The sequence below is a fragment of the Serinus canaria genome, chromosome 9 (genome assembly GCF_022539315.1).
Source record: "Serinus canaria isolate serCan28SL12 chromosome 9, serCan2020, whole genome shotgun sequence".
In the NCBI taxonomy this organism is placed as follows: domain Eukaryota; kingdom Metazoa; phylum Chordata; class Aves; order Passeriformes; family Fringillidae; genus Serinus; species Serinus canaria.
This window is the reverse complement of record NC_066323.1, coordinates 9,330,287-9,343,579: the sequence shown is the minus strand read 5'-3', so window position 1 is coordinate 9,343,579 and position 13,293 is coordinate 9,330,287. Positions and strand designations below refer to the sequence as shown.

Below are 13,293 nucleotides of genomic sequence, written 5' to 3'. Positions count from 1 at the left end.
GTTGACAGCACAGATGAAGACACTAAATCCTGGCAGGTGCAAAGCCTCTCTGACATCTCACAATAGTAGTTCTGGTGGAATCCCTGATAATGAGTCCATGTGTACCTGGGCAGCACGTGTGCCTTTAGTGTCTGCTTTGTGTAAATAATTTAAACACATTTGCATTTCACGGCTCTGTGGTACCCACGTGTTAATGTTGTTTTCTTGGCCAGCCATATCCCAGCATGTCATGTAGGGCAGTGAGCATCTTCCTGTACTTCCACGGTGCTTTTAGTTTTGCTGCACAATAAGGTGGTGAAAAATGAATTTACAGTCGTGAAGTGCAAGGCTCAGTTTATCTCTGAAAATCCTTCCAAAATACTGAGTAGTTTAAAGGGAGGTTTGAGGTGGGTACAGGTTGTCATGGTTGCTGCTGATGTCACAGTCCCAAAATGACCTGTGGATACCCTGTGAGAGCAGTTCCACATACACCAAGTAGTTCCATCATTTTCAATGCATCCTAGTCGGTCAGGTAGGTGAGTCTGCTGGCTCAACCACACCTTGAGCCCACTCCAGTGCAGTCCCTCCTTCCCAGGGCATGAGAGCTTTCTTCTCCCTGCCTGGCCCTGCTGCCAGTGTGTATCATGGAGCCCTCTGAGCTGTTGGCTTTGCAAGTCTCCTGCAGTGGGCTCGTATTTCACAGCTTAACCTCTTCCTTCTGAAAGAGGTGGAGTAGTTGTGTATGCAGAATATATTGTTGGGTAAATCAAAACATAACTGTGAATTGGAATTAAAAAACTTGACCAAACTACTCAGCTCTGGTATAGAAATTCTTTTTCTAGACTTAAAGACCTAAGCCTGCTGCCAGTGCTGTCCTTTACAGCAGGAGAGCCTTTGTCATGGAAAACAGCCTCTTTTCAACCTGTGTAGAGAAACTGCAGCTTATGGGATATTGGGCCAGGTCAGGTAGGGCTTTTAGTCTTCCACAACTACCAATAGGTTGGACACGTTGGATTCAAAGAAGGATGGATGGGATTACCAGCTTTAGGCATTACAGAGGAAGGAGGCGGAAATGTAATGAGCAAAGTGAACTGTAACCGATTTGTAGGTCTGTGGTCACTATCGTATAGTTGGGTTTTGCTGATGAGAAGGTAGTAAGTCCTGAGTTTGATACAAGATGCCCAAAAATACATAATCATCCCTTCTCTTTCCCCTGTCACTTGTTTCTGTTGTACCTGACTGCCAAGGTACAAAGCCTCTTTCTGGGAGGTCCAACCCCAAAAAACACATGGCTGCAATTTGTCAGTCTTTGTATCAAAACTGCCATTTTCACATTCATTTGGTCCCACCCAACCCAGCGTTGGCTGCTCAGAGCAGCAGGTGTTGCTTGTTTTGAGCCTGTGCTGTGCAATTGCCTTTGCTACTTCCGCTCCTTTCCCCAGCAGCACAATAAACTGACGTGTGAGAGGAAGCTATGGCATCAAAGGAGTCGGCCTCCTTCGTGGACAGAACCACCTGGGATTTCCTCAACCTACTGGACATGCTAGGGAGCCGGAATGGACGGGTGGGTGTGATGGAGGTGGACCATGCTGAGTCAAGAGCTCCATCATTGCTGGTGGATTTTACCCGGGACCTATGTGGCACAGGGGACATCAAGCACAAACCACAGCAGGCAGAGAATGAGGGAAAGGAAGAGGAGGACCTGGTTCCCCCACATCTGATTTTTATGCTATGGCAAGCCAGTGTGTTGAAAAGGCTCATGCAGTGGGATCACCTGGAGGAAGCTGTCCGGGATGTGAGGAGCCTCCTCCCCTGCCTGCCGGATGTGCTGGTGCTTGTGATGATCCGTCCTGACTCCCAGGAGCAGCTGGACCAGGCAGTGAGAGCGCTGAGGAGAATGCAGTGTGTGCTGGATGGGGCCTTGCAACTGACTGTAGAGACTGCAATTTACAGCCCAGGCCAGCCTGGAGGGGTCCTGGAGGCAAAGAGAGCTGCCTGTAGGGCACTGAGAGAAGCCTTGAACTGCCATGAAGGTAACTGGGTAACGGAGCTAGACAGAGGGATGAGGGATACAAAAACAAGCTCAGGGGAGAACCTGAGGGAGGGACAGTGTAGACAGAAGTAGTGCTTGTTGACTGGATTCAGATAAAAGAGGGAAGACAAGCTGGACCTTGCAGGCAATATGAGCTAGAAATAAGAATGAGGGTTTGCATGCTGGGATGGGGATGGATAATGTTTCCAAGCTAAGTGTGTTCCCTCTTCCAAGTCATATGGTGTTGGGTCTACCTTGCCCCAAAACACACATGGCAGTGGAAATGGCTGCTCACTGTAAGAGCTGCAGTTCTGACTCTGTGCTGGAGCTTTCTATGATGTTAACTGCTCCACAGCCTCACTGACACTGAGTTCTTCATTGGAGGGATGTGCCAACCTTTTTTGGGTGGCCACAGGCCTTAGCTTTGAGAGGATGGTGTCAGGTTTTCTTCTATCATTTGTGTTTCTTCCCCTAGAAGTCGACTCCCAGGAGCCATTTGTTATTTCACTCCCGGAGCTCAGATACTGCCGAGTTCTGCCTGAACGTAGGCAAGAGAAGATATCAAAGACAGATGGAGAATGAATTTCCTTGGGCAGCCGAATCTGTCAGGTTGGTTTTAGTACTGTCCTGCTGGATGTCTCTTTACAGAACACTTCCTTCCTGCTGACTTGCTTGTCTGCCCAGACCTTCTGCATGTATGAAATTCAGTGTGTGGCTGCTGCCAGAAGGGGACAGTGCACCCTCAGCATTACACTGTCCTTGCCACAAAGCTCAGAGTTCTTTGCCGCCTTGGCTGAACAATCTGCCCTGGGAAACTTTTAAAAAAAATTACTGGGTTTCTGCTTTGCATTAAATGACTTGATTATCAAAATGTCCCTAAGAAACCTGTCCCTAAGAAAGCCGTCAGTAGAGAGGGAATCAGAGCAGGCCAGAAGCCTCTAGATTTGAAACTGTCCCGAAACTGAAATAGTGAGAGAAACTCAAGACTAAGGCCTCAGACCATGTTTTCCCAGAAGAACCTGGATGGAGGAGTCTTTGGTACATGGTTCTCATCAGGAACAAAGCTGCTGAAACCCTCCCAGGTTCTTTGTCCAGGGAGTTGACCTTACATACAAGCATGTACACATCCAGCAGATTGAGTTTCTGGAACGGGTTATTTTGGATGGGAGGAACTCTGGGAGCAGTAGAATATTTTTAAGTCCAATTACCCACATAATAGCTGAACTCATTTCCCATCCTCTGGGCATGGCAAAGCACTTTAGGTAGCTGCACTTTTTTTGCATTGGGAGTTTATATATATTTTTTCTCTGGTGTTTTTTGTAGATCTTTTGTCATCCTAAGATCTTCATTATCATCAAAGAAAGGATTAAACACCTGATATTTAACTCATTTCTCTGTGTCTGTGTGTATTATAAGCTTTAAAGCTTTTATTTAAGACTGCAAAACTTGCTGAAGCTGCAGATTTATGCAGTATGGTACAGAAGGGGTGGGATTTGAGGGCAGTACAGATCCTGTAAACCAGTGTTTGTCAGAGAAAGGATTCTCCAGGTTATTTTTCAAATTCAGATTCTTTCCAGATCCTTAAGGTTGTGGCTTTATGAAGCAAAACAACCTTGCTGTAAGTGTTTGGGTAGTGATGGTGCTTGGCAGAGTTTTGGTGACTCAGAAGTAGGAAGAGCCATGGAGGAGTGAACAGGAGGCAGGCTAGAAGGGAATCAGTGGGACTGGGATGTTGGGGGCAGGAGTGGGGTTTGGGGTATTTTCTTCTCTCACAATTACCTCCTCTGCTACTTCTTTGGGCAACCCAAGGAGGTCTCCATGAATGAAGAGCTCAGTGAGTGCTGGTGCCTTGCAGCAATGCCCTGGAAACAGCTGGTAGTGCTACACAAGTAAAGCATGTGCTTTCCAGCATCTAGTAAGGATGTGTTTTTCAAAGTAATAATTGAAGGAAGTTTGGAGTACCAGCTCCTACCTGGCTCAAATGCTTTTCCAAGTGCCCCAAAACTACAGAAAGGATGAATTTAAGGAGCAGGTCTGGGTCATCAGACATTGGGCTCAGGACAGCTCCTACACATTCCTTCTTACTCTCTGCTCTTCAGTCTCTCTGCTCTTCTATCATCAAAACTGGCACAAGAATCCTTTATCCCTGTCCTCTTTTTACTCTCTTCAGAAGAATGGTTAATTTTGGTAAATGCAGGCTCTAATGCAGTGGACCTTTTTTTGTTGTTTAGGCTTCGAGGCATTACTAATACACTTCACTCCTTTTTTGAAGTCAAAAAATGAATAGATGTTTTGTCTGCTCTGGACAGCTAAAGCATATGTAAGAGATGTGATTGACCCTCACTTAGGGCTTTCTATAGTGATTCTCTGCAACTGTGACTGTTAGATGGATGTTTGATGGAGTGTCAGGTTTTCTAAATACATCTGAGTTCTTGCTCAGATTCCTGACAGGGCTTTGAAGACATCTTATGGAGGACTACAAATGCTGCTGAGCTCATGACTGCCTCTGAACTGTTTGAGTTGTACCTCTTTAAGTAACACAAAGGGAGTTGTATGTGTTAGATCTTACCCCTGTTAATGAGTAAAGAAATGTAAACAAGGTTGTTTGGGTATTGTGGGTGACATTCACCTTTCCAACCAGCCTGTGCTGACAGTGTTACATGTGTACCCAAAATAAACTAAAGAATTGCAGTGGCCACGAAGAACAGCTCTATGTGGTCCCAAATATTAGTTTTTAGTGGCTGTGCTAGCAGTTTGAACATCGAGGCCACTGCAGAGAAGTAGCCAGTGGTGTACCTGAGTTAGGAAGAAAACTCAGATTTTTTCTATACCTTCTCTGCAAGAATTATCTTCATAAATCTGGGGAATTGCCAGCTAGAAAGTCAGCTTCCAAATGCCTGAGGCATCTTGGCATCTCTAGGCAAGTCAGTGGCATAGTGCTGCTCTGGAAGAGCTCTGTGAGAGCCGTGCTGTAATGGTCTGCACATCAGTCAGGCTTTAACCAGTACCACCACACCACAGGCTGTGCTGGCAGCTCACGAGGAGTGTAAACACTCTATGGATCTCATGGCAGTTTTCCAGAGAGATGAGGATTTCTGGGGACTAGCACGTGTTCCTGTCCCCTCCTGCTGCTGACACAAGTCATGATGCTGATTATACCCTAGACTTTTGTCCATAGGACCATGAATAGGTTTCTGAACAGATGAGAAAAAAAATCCTTGTAAATACAAAATTTGGGCAACACTAAGGCCAGACCTGACTCCTGAATTATGTCTGACTTTGTAGCCCTCCCATGTTGTCAGCTACTCTCAGGGCTACCACACTGGCATGGGGCATGGGCTCTTTGAGACCCTGATCTTTGGAGAGGAGCCTAATCTTTCTGTTTTACCTTCCCCTTTTCACCTTGTCCCATTTGCTTATCAGCACTTGTCCATGAGTAAATTACTTTTGCTAGGATCCAGGGCTGAAAGTCTCTCTTGAAGCCCTCATCCATGATACTAGCCTGGGGCAGTGTTTGCTAAGCCTGCCATACTGGGGGAAATATTTTCCTTGGATTAAAATTGGTGCCACACTGTGACCTTCCCGAGCTGCCACACCACTGTTGTGCCTGGGAATCAGCCTGTGGCACATCCCTTCTACTGTGGCTGCTGATCTGCTGGGCTTTAGGGACACGTGGCCATGAGTATGGGCAGGCAGCAGGCATGATGGCTCAGCCTTATTTGTGGCTGAGTGAATCCCAGCACACGTTGCTGGGATTGGAAATCACCAATCCAGGACAGACATGTGGATTTTGGTTCTGCTGTCATACCCAGTACATTCTGAGATTCCTTCACTCATCCCACAAGAGATGGTTTGGCTCCAAGAATCCTCAGAGAGCAATTGGCCAAGGTGACTCTGGCCGTTTACACCTTTGAGCTATTTATCCCTTCCCAGGCTCTTGCGATAAGACGTTACTTGTTTGGAGGAGCCTGTTCTGATATGGCATAGGGGAAGTACTTACTGCATGCCATGGATTGGAACTTCCCCATGCAAGTGTCAGGGCTGGGCACAATGGCTTTCATTCAGTGTTGGCTGGTAGAGATCTGTGTAATAAGTGCCAGCCCCAAAGCCCTGACTAAAGCTCACACATATCCCTGGAAACATAAGTGCTTTGATAGGATGTAGTGATGTTGATGCTTGTGGGCCTGTGACTGCAGGCTCTGTTTTGCGTGGCAGAGGGGAAGTCAAAGGGCACTGGCTTGGGAAGGGACTCGGAGATGCAGCATGTGGTGTGGGGGCTGCAGCTCAGGTATGCGCTTGTGACCAGTGGGGTGGGTATGTCCTTTGAGGGTGTAATTGTTTCCTCTTCCAGGGGTGGCTATAGCCTGGCCATGCTGTGCAGCAGCATAGTGCACCTGATGCCAGAGAGGCCACTCTGTTGCTGCTCTGGGGTATGAGATGCCACACCATAGGGGGCACCTTGGGGATGATGATCATGGTTGCATGATCAGCTGCTCTTCTATCATTGACTACATGCTCTCTGCAATTTGCAAGCAGTTACAGCTGCAGTTTTCAGCGTGTGTCCCACTCTGCAGCCACCACAGCCTCTCCTCATCCCCTTTCACATTTCAAACCCCTCCACAACGCAGTTTTTTGCCTGAATTTTATCAACTCCTCATTGGCATGAAGACCAGCCTGTGCGAGGGCTCTGAGTCTGGTCGTGTGACGGATCCGGGGGCTCTTTACTAGCCTCTCTGCTATGCCCACCCTGCAGTAGGCAGGGGCCGTTCACCCCGCGGGATTGTGCAGGTCCAGCATGGGGCTGGAAACGGGGGGGATCCTTGATACCCTCTCGCCCCGCTGCCCCGGGGTGTTACTCTGCGCGGGGCCGGGGCTGCTGCCCGGGGCTGGTGCAGGGTGCTGGGGCGGGTGCGGGCCAGTGGGCGGTGCGGAGCCGGGGCCGGGGAACATGCGGATCCGGGCCGGACAGGGAGCACGGCAGGGGATGGCGGCGGACGACCTGCAGGAGCTGCTGGCGCTGGTGGAGCGGGCGGGCGGCCGGCGGGCAGTACTGCTGGTGGCCGAGGTGGCGGAGGGGGCCCCGGCGGCGCCCGCGCTGGCCGCCTTCGCCCGCGACCTCCTGGACGACGAGGCGCCGCGCGCAGCGTGCCCGGGGCCGGTGCCGGGGTGCCGGGCGAGGCGGTCGCCCGGCGCCGGGGGCCGGGCGCTGGGAGCGCGGCTGCTGCTGGTGCTGTGCGGCGGCGGGGCGGCGCGGGACCGCGGGGCGCGTACTCGCCTGCGGGAGGTGGTGCGGGACGTGCGCGGCCGCCTGCCCGCGGGGCCGCCGCCCGCCGTCGTGGGCGTCCTGCTGCCCGGCGGGGACGGAGAGGACGCGGCGGTGCTGGACGCCGCGCTGAGGCGGCACTTCCCGGCGCCCGGCACGGTGCAGGCGGCCCGGTACAGCCCGGGCAGCCCCGGCGATTGCCGTGCCGCCGCCTGCCGCGCCCTGCGGGCTGCCCTGCAGCATGCCGCAGGTACCAGAGTCGGGGGGACCCTTTCCTCCCTCCCTCCCTTCCTCACCCGGGTCTCGATTTTTACAGTGGGATTTGCTCCCTTTTCCTGTGGGATCTTCCCCTTCTCAGTGGGATCTACCCCATCCTAATGGGTTCTGATCTCTCCTCATGGGATGTCCCCTACAATGGGGTCAGGCTTTTCCCATTAGGATCTGACAGCTCCTGATGGGAGCTTCTCCTGACCCAGTGGGATCTGGCTTTTCCCATTTGGAATTGGACCACTCAGTACTGATGGGATCTTTACACATGCACAATCCGATCTGGATTTTCCCAGTGAAATCTCTTTCATGCTGGTGGGATTAGAGCCTTTCCAGTGGGATCTGCCTCTTTCTGGTGAGGTTCCCAGCCCTGGCAGCCAGGGCGGACAAACTTCCCAGCAGTTGGGAAACACTAGAGTAGCTCATGTCTCACAGGGATATGGCAGCTGACAGCCGTGACATTGTGGCCATCCATCACATGGTAGCTTCCCATGCTTATTGGATGTGTGTTCTTGGGGGAAGCAGGACTGGGATGTGGCCTGTGCTGTAGGGTGCAGGCAGAACCTGACCTTCCTGCAGGAGGAGGATGCTTGTGCTGATTTTGCATAATGAATAAGTAACAAAAGCAAGTTGTTGTTTGTGCGTAAAACAATATGTCAGGGTGAGGATGGCAGGATAAAAGCCAGGCCTGAGGAGCAGCATTTGCCCTGGGGTGAAAGGGGAGCTGGGTTTGTGTGTCAATGCGGGGTGATGGGCAGCTGGGCAGGCTCTGCTCTCACAGCTGCCACATAAAACACTTTAATCTTTGGCACTGTTTGTCTTGGGCTGTTTCCCTTTCCTCCTCCCTTCTTCCATTTTTTTCCCACTTTTGCCTTGCTCCCCAGCATTTCCAGGGGCTTGGGTGTTTTGCTGTCTTGCTGGCTTTACCTCGAGGGATCCTGCCACTTGCCTTTGGCACCACAGGGTTGACAGGGTCTCCTGGGATCCCTGGGACATGGGGATGATTTGCTGCCGTTCAAGTGCTTCTTTCTATCAGCTCAGCCCAGAATCATGGATCAGAATGTTGAGGAGCTTTGAGGTGGCTGGTGGCGAGGGCACAGGGCTGTCTTCTGCCACCTCTCTACTGAGGCACACAGCTCTTTCCAGCTTCTCTCCTTTCACATGCTTTTGTCTTCCTCACATTGTTCCTGCTGCAAGAATTTCTGGTGTGCTCCCAGAACTCCTCCAGTTCGGGCTGCAGGAGTCTGGTGGGACAGCAGCTGCAGAGGCAGTAAAGCATCCCTGCATACCTTTTTCTGCCTTGGCACTTTGCTAGTGCCTGGCTCAGTATATGTATTTTTGTGGCTGGCTGTGGAAAACGAGGAGCAGCAGGAGCTGGATTGGGTGTTATGGCCTGATTGTATGTGCTCACTCCCTTCTGATGGTCTGTCTGGTGCTCTGAGTCATGTAAGTGTCCTAATGTGTATAATGAGGACACTCATCACCTTCAGGGTTCAACCTTAGGCAGGGACAACTCCTTTCCATGCTTCTTTGAGCTTTGCCTTCCAAAATCTCCACCTGGACAGAGGGATCCCAAGCGTAGCTGTGCCTCCAAAGAGCAGTAGAACACTTCAGGCAGTGCACCCCAGGCAGTGCACTGGAGCTTTTTGTTTGATGACTGCCAGAAAGACACTGAGCCCTTTAGTGTTGCAATGGCTCAATAAAGTGAAGGACACTGAAGTGGTTTATCATTTGTTATTTGATCAGGAGGTGAAAGGCTGGGTTATATTTCAATGGGGATACTGAACTGCTGAAGACCATATAAAATTATGCTGCTGTAGTGTTTTACTAAAATGATTGGAAAGTCTGTAGTAACTTTGTTGTCTTCTAGAATAATTGCCATACATTGATTACATGCTCTCTGCAATTTGCAAGCAGTTTCAGCTGCTGCAAGACCCCGGGTCCAGCAGGTCTCCATGGGAGGGAGGAATTGCTTAATAAAGCAGGGAGCAGTAAACAGGTTGATGTGGTAGAAGCTGTTTGACAATGCAAAAGGAAAACTTCCTTCTGTGGGAATTCTCTGACTGTGTCTGTCAGCCCCCAGCCTCGCCATGTGTGCCAGCTGAGCTGCTGCCAGGTTTCTTGCTCACTCTCCGCTGCCACATCCAGATTGGTTTTGGCAGTGAGGTGGCAAAGTACAAACGGGCACCAGGGACAAATTTCCAGGGTAGCAGAGAAGTTTCAGTCAAAAATAAGGACTGCCAGGAGTTGCTCTGTGCTTTCCAGTGGTGGGCTTTATGGAGTGGACCTGGTTTTGTTGCTAGGACCTGGTTTTGTTGCCAGGCTCATGGAGGGAGAGGTGAAGAAGCAGCAGGGCTGACCTGGTACCAGTCTGAACTCATCTTCTCTGGTTTATTCAGAAGACATGAAAGACAGGGAGAGGTGGAGGCTGCCATCCTTCCTGCAGTGCATTTCTTGGAACCAGAGGAGCTGGAGGAAAGATTACAAAGCAAAAGCTGAAAACAACATTCATGAAGGTATGCCCAGCTCCCTCCCTTGTATTCTGTTGGGATTATCAGAAACTCCTCATGATTCTCTGGTGGTTCTGGTGCCCAAGCCCTTTGCTGGTAGCCTCTTCCAGTTACTTCCAGCTCTGTACTTCAGGGCTCACCACATTTTAAAGGATGTTATTAAGGGCCTTGTCCAAATGCCTCTTAAATATATAAAATACTTAAAGAGCATAAGAGACAGTAAACCAACGAAAATGAATACCCAATTTAGGCAGCTTTGAGACATGCGAGACATATGAGACTTGTGAGACCCACTCGCCATGGTCAGAAAACAGAAATGCCTGATCTTGCTGTCAGTGCCAGGCAGGTAACACCCTGTGGCCACGTAACTTGTTTTGGGATTGCTGAGACGTCAGGAGGCCAGGAGCTAGGCCCTGTGCTCCTTTGCTGTATTTGCTGAAGCAATGTTAAGTTTGTAAAACAAAATGAAAATTAGTTTTGAAAAAAAAACCAGCTGTGCTTAGGTTGTGAGTATATATCAATTGCTTGAGCCCATGCTTTTTTTTTCATCTTAAGTTGCATTTTTTGGGAAGAAGGGTTTTCCATTCAGGTATGCCTTGACCTCTCTCTGCTCCCTGTAGATGACCTGCAGGACCCTGAGGAAGAAGTGGCTCTGACCAGCCTTTCCCCCAATGGAAACTGTGAAGAAGCTGCTGGAGGCACAGGCACCTAGAGCTGCTGGGCATCCAACACAGTCCACATCCCAGACCTGCCCAGTGGATTTGGAGCAATGGGAGGAGGAGCTGGTGCAGGCCCTCTCCTCCAAGGGCCCACAACTCCAGGGAAAAACTGCTTGGCTGAACTCATCAGGGTTTTTTTAGCTGCCGCCAGCACAGAGGGTCTGTGCCAGAGAGCCATTCCCTGCTGACCCAGGGCACTTGGAGCTGCTGCTGGACACTGGGCTTCTGAGAAGCCCTTTGGGATGTACCCCATGCCCTGGGCAATATGACATTGGGACTTCAAGTGTGAAATGCAAGCCACCTGTTTGAAGAATGAGAAACATGTTCTAATTCTGAGCAAAGTTCCCCGCTGAGGTTGCTGGGGCTGGCCTCCCTGGCAGACTGATCCTGCGATCCTGCGACCTTGTTTTCCTACTTTATTGGTGCTTGGAAAGAACAGAAAAAAAACCCAAACAAACAAACACAACAACAACAACAACAACAAACAAAACAAACAAAAAAAAAAAACACCAAAAAAAAACCAAACTCCAACCAAGTAACACAGTGGCTTGGATACTGCAGTGGGACTGAATATAACAGGGTAACATGAAGAATGCAGTAACAGCCCAGCCTGAGGGGCAAGAATAACATGAAGGATACTGATAGTACTGGCATATAGATCAGAGTGGGGGTTGAGAGCAGGATCTGTCCCTCTGGCTTGTCCTGGTGTTCATAGGCTGAGGGATGCCTGGGGTGGAGGTGTGGCATGTGGGTACTAAGGTGTGGCTGCTGCTAGATGGGGCTACAGGAGGGGGCCATCTTACCTGTGAGATCTCCACAGGCACGGTGGCACATCTTGGAGGTGGCCTGCAGCACAACAAGAGGCAGCTATTTCATAAATAAACATAAAAATATAAAATTTATCTATTTAGTAGTTCCAAAGGGTTGCCTGTAGCCTGTGGGGCAACACAACTAACCAGAAATCCTTGGTTTACAAGGAATATTACTCTAATGTTAAGAATATCTTTCAAATTCTTCATGCAGCATAAAAGAGGTCTTGTTTTATTTTGAGCACAAGCTTGGGGCTGGCTTTCCTTTAGGAGTTTCCTGCAGCTCAGATCAGAAATTTCAACCTGCCTACCTCTACTTTGGGTTAATTGCCAAAGTGCATCCTCTGTGCATGTCTGTCCTCTCTCTTTCCCCCCACTGGCAGCAGAAGTGTCTGGAGTCCTGCCAGCTCTGGCCAGCACTCTACCCCAGCAGCTTGCCTTTGGCATCCCTCTAGCTCTTACCTGGAGCAGGGCATGCTGCTCTGCAGAGAGGGCACTGACCCACTCTCCTTCCAGCCTCCAGGATTTCTGTGCTTATGACCTGTGGAAAACACAAATGTAACCAAGTGACTTGGTGTGGATGGCTGTGTTACTGACCCCAAATTTCATCACTGAGCACTCAGTGCATCTTGGTGAGATTGAGGTTCCCTCCTGCTCCATCCCTGCACAGCCCAGGTAGCTGCACAGGTCTGTATTTCCCAGTAAAGCCCTTGGTTAGGTGAGTCAAGCAGGACTCACCAGGAGGAATCATTATTTTCTTGCAGCATTTAGCCTTTGCTGCTAAGCATTCTCCAATGAAGAGGTGGTCCAAGAGCACAGACTGGCAGTTAAACCTCCCTTAGTGCTGCAAATCCACTGGATTTTTTTACTGGTAATTTTTAGGTAAATCATGCAAGTTTTATCCTGGCAAGAGACTGGTGGAAGTGAATGACCTGCCTGGACCTTAGGGGGTGTGAGTGAGAATACATTTGACCAAAATTTTTGCTTTTCTTTGACTGAGGAATAAAAGTGACTTGAATTACTTTTTTTTTTTTTTTTAGTTTTTCTCTTTTCACTATCCGTGCACTTGGAGGTGTAAGCAGATAGTTTTACATGTTTAATTGATTGAATAATTTAAGGGCATATTACGTGCTTGTTGAATAAAAACAATTTCCAGATTGGAATGTGCTTATTTGTTTGCCATTGTGTTATTCTCACAGTAGCATTATGTATAGCTTGAAGAAACTGGATATTGGGATGGAATGGAAGTGACCCCAGTGTCTGAAATGCAGATGATCAGAACTGAGTGTAGCCCAGGTGGGGCAATGAAGGTTGGACATCTTCCCAGTTGTCCAAGAGCGGGCCAGCCCCCCTTGGCATTGTGGGTAGGGGTCTGATAAGCTTTCATTAGTAACTTTCATTAATAACTTTCACTAACTGATACCATTATGGATTCCCAAGGAATTCAAGCCCTTCATAGGGTATTTCTTCCTATTCAGTAGCATCAAGGAGAAATGAATACTGCCGAGGTCTGGACACTCGGTCTCTCTCATCGTTGCTCCTGAGCTGGACTTTCCTTGGTGCAAATCCACCAGCCTGCGTATCCCATCTATCTGCGCCGCAGAGGCGGCCGGCATGTGTTAAACCCATGGGATAAAATCGCTGATCCTTGCGCTGCTCTGGGACACGCTGTGGCCGCCCTCCCGGCGGCCGGACCCGGAGGGGGAAGCAGCGG

General features: G+C 49.6%; 2 protein-coding genes across 2 annotated transcripts; both read left to right on the top strand.

Annotated features, from left to right (window-relative positions):
* The first annotated feature begins 82 nt into the window (after positions 1-82).
* LOC103815367 (uncharacterized) lies at positions 83-3,400 on the top strand. Its single transcript, XM_050978056.1, has 2 exons — positions 83-2,012; positions 2,487-3,400. The coding sequence occupies exons 1-2, from the start codon at positions 1,454-1,456 to the stop codon at positions 2,591-2,593; spliced, it is 666 nt and encodes a 221-aa protein (XP_050834013.1). The 5' UTR covers positions 83-1,453; the 3' UTR covers positions 2,594-3,400.
* A 3,558-nt stretch (positions 3,401-6,958) lies between these two features.
* On the top strand, positions 6,959-12,746 carry C9H2orf72 (chromosome 9 C2orf72 homolog). The gene is made up of 3 exons (XM_018913323.3): positions 6,959-7,524; positions 9,941-10,057; positions 10,672-12,746. The coding sequence occupies exons 1-3, from the start codon at positions 6,960-6,962 to the stop codon at positions 10,761-10,763; spliced, it is 774 nt and encodes a 257-aa protein (XP_018768868.3). The 5' UTR covers position 6,959; the 3' UTR covers positions 10,764-12,746.
* Positions 12,747-13,293: the final 547 nt, after the last annotated feature.

Coding starts and splice junctions, on each gene's coding strand:
- LOC103815367 (XM_050978056.1), top strand. CDS start 1,454: ATGGCATCAAAGGAGTCGGCCTCCTTCGTGGACAGAACCACCTGGGAT. Junction 2,013..2,486: donor AGCCTTGAACTGCCATGAAG/GTAACTGGGTAA, acceptor TTCTTCCCCTAG/AAGTCGACTCCCAGGAGCCA.
- C9H2orf72 (XM_018913323.3), top strand. CDS start 6,960: ATGCGGATCCGGGCCGGACAGGGAGCACGGCAGGGGATGGCGGCGGAC. Junction 7,525..9,940: donor TGCCCTGCAGCATGCCGCAG/GTACCAGAGTCG, acceptor TGGTTTATTCAG/AAGACATGAAAGACAGGGAG. Junction 10,058..10,671: donor TGAAAACAACATTCATGAAG/GTATGCCCAGCT, acceptor TGCTCCCTGTAG/ATGACCTGCAGGACCCTGAG.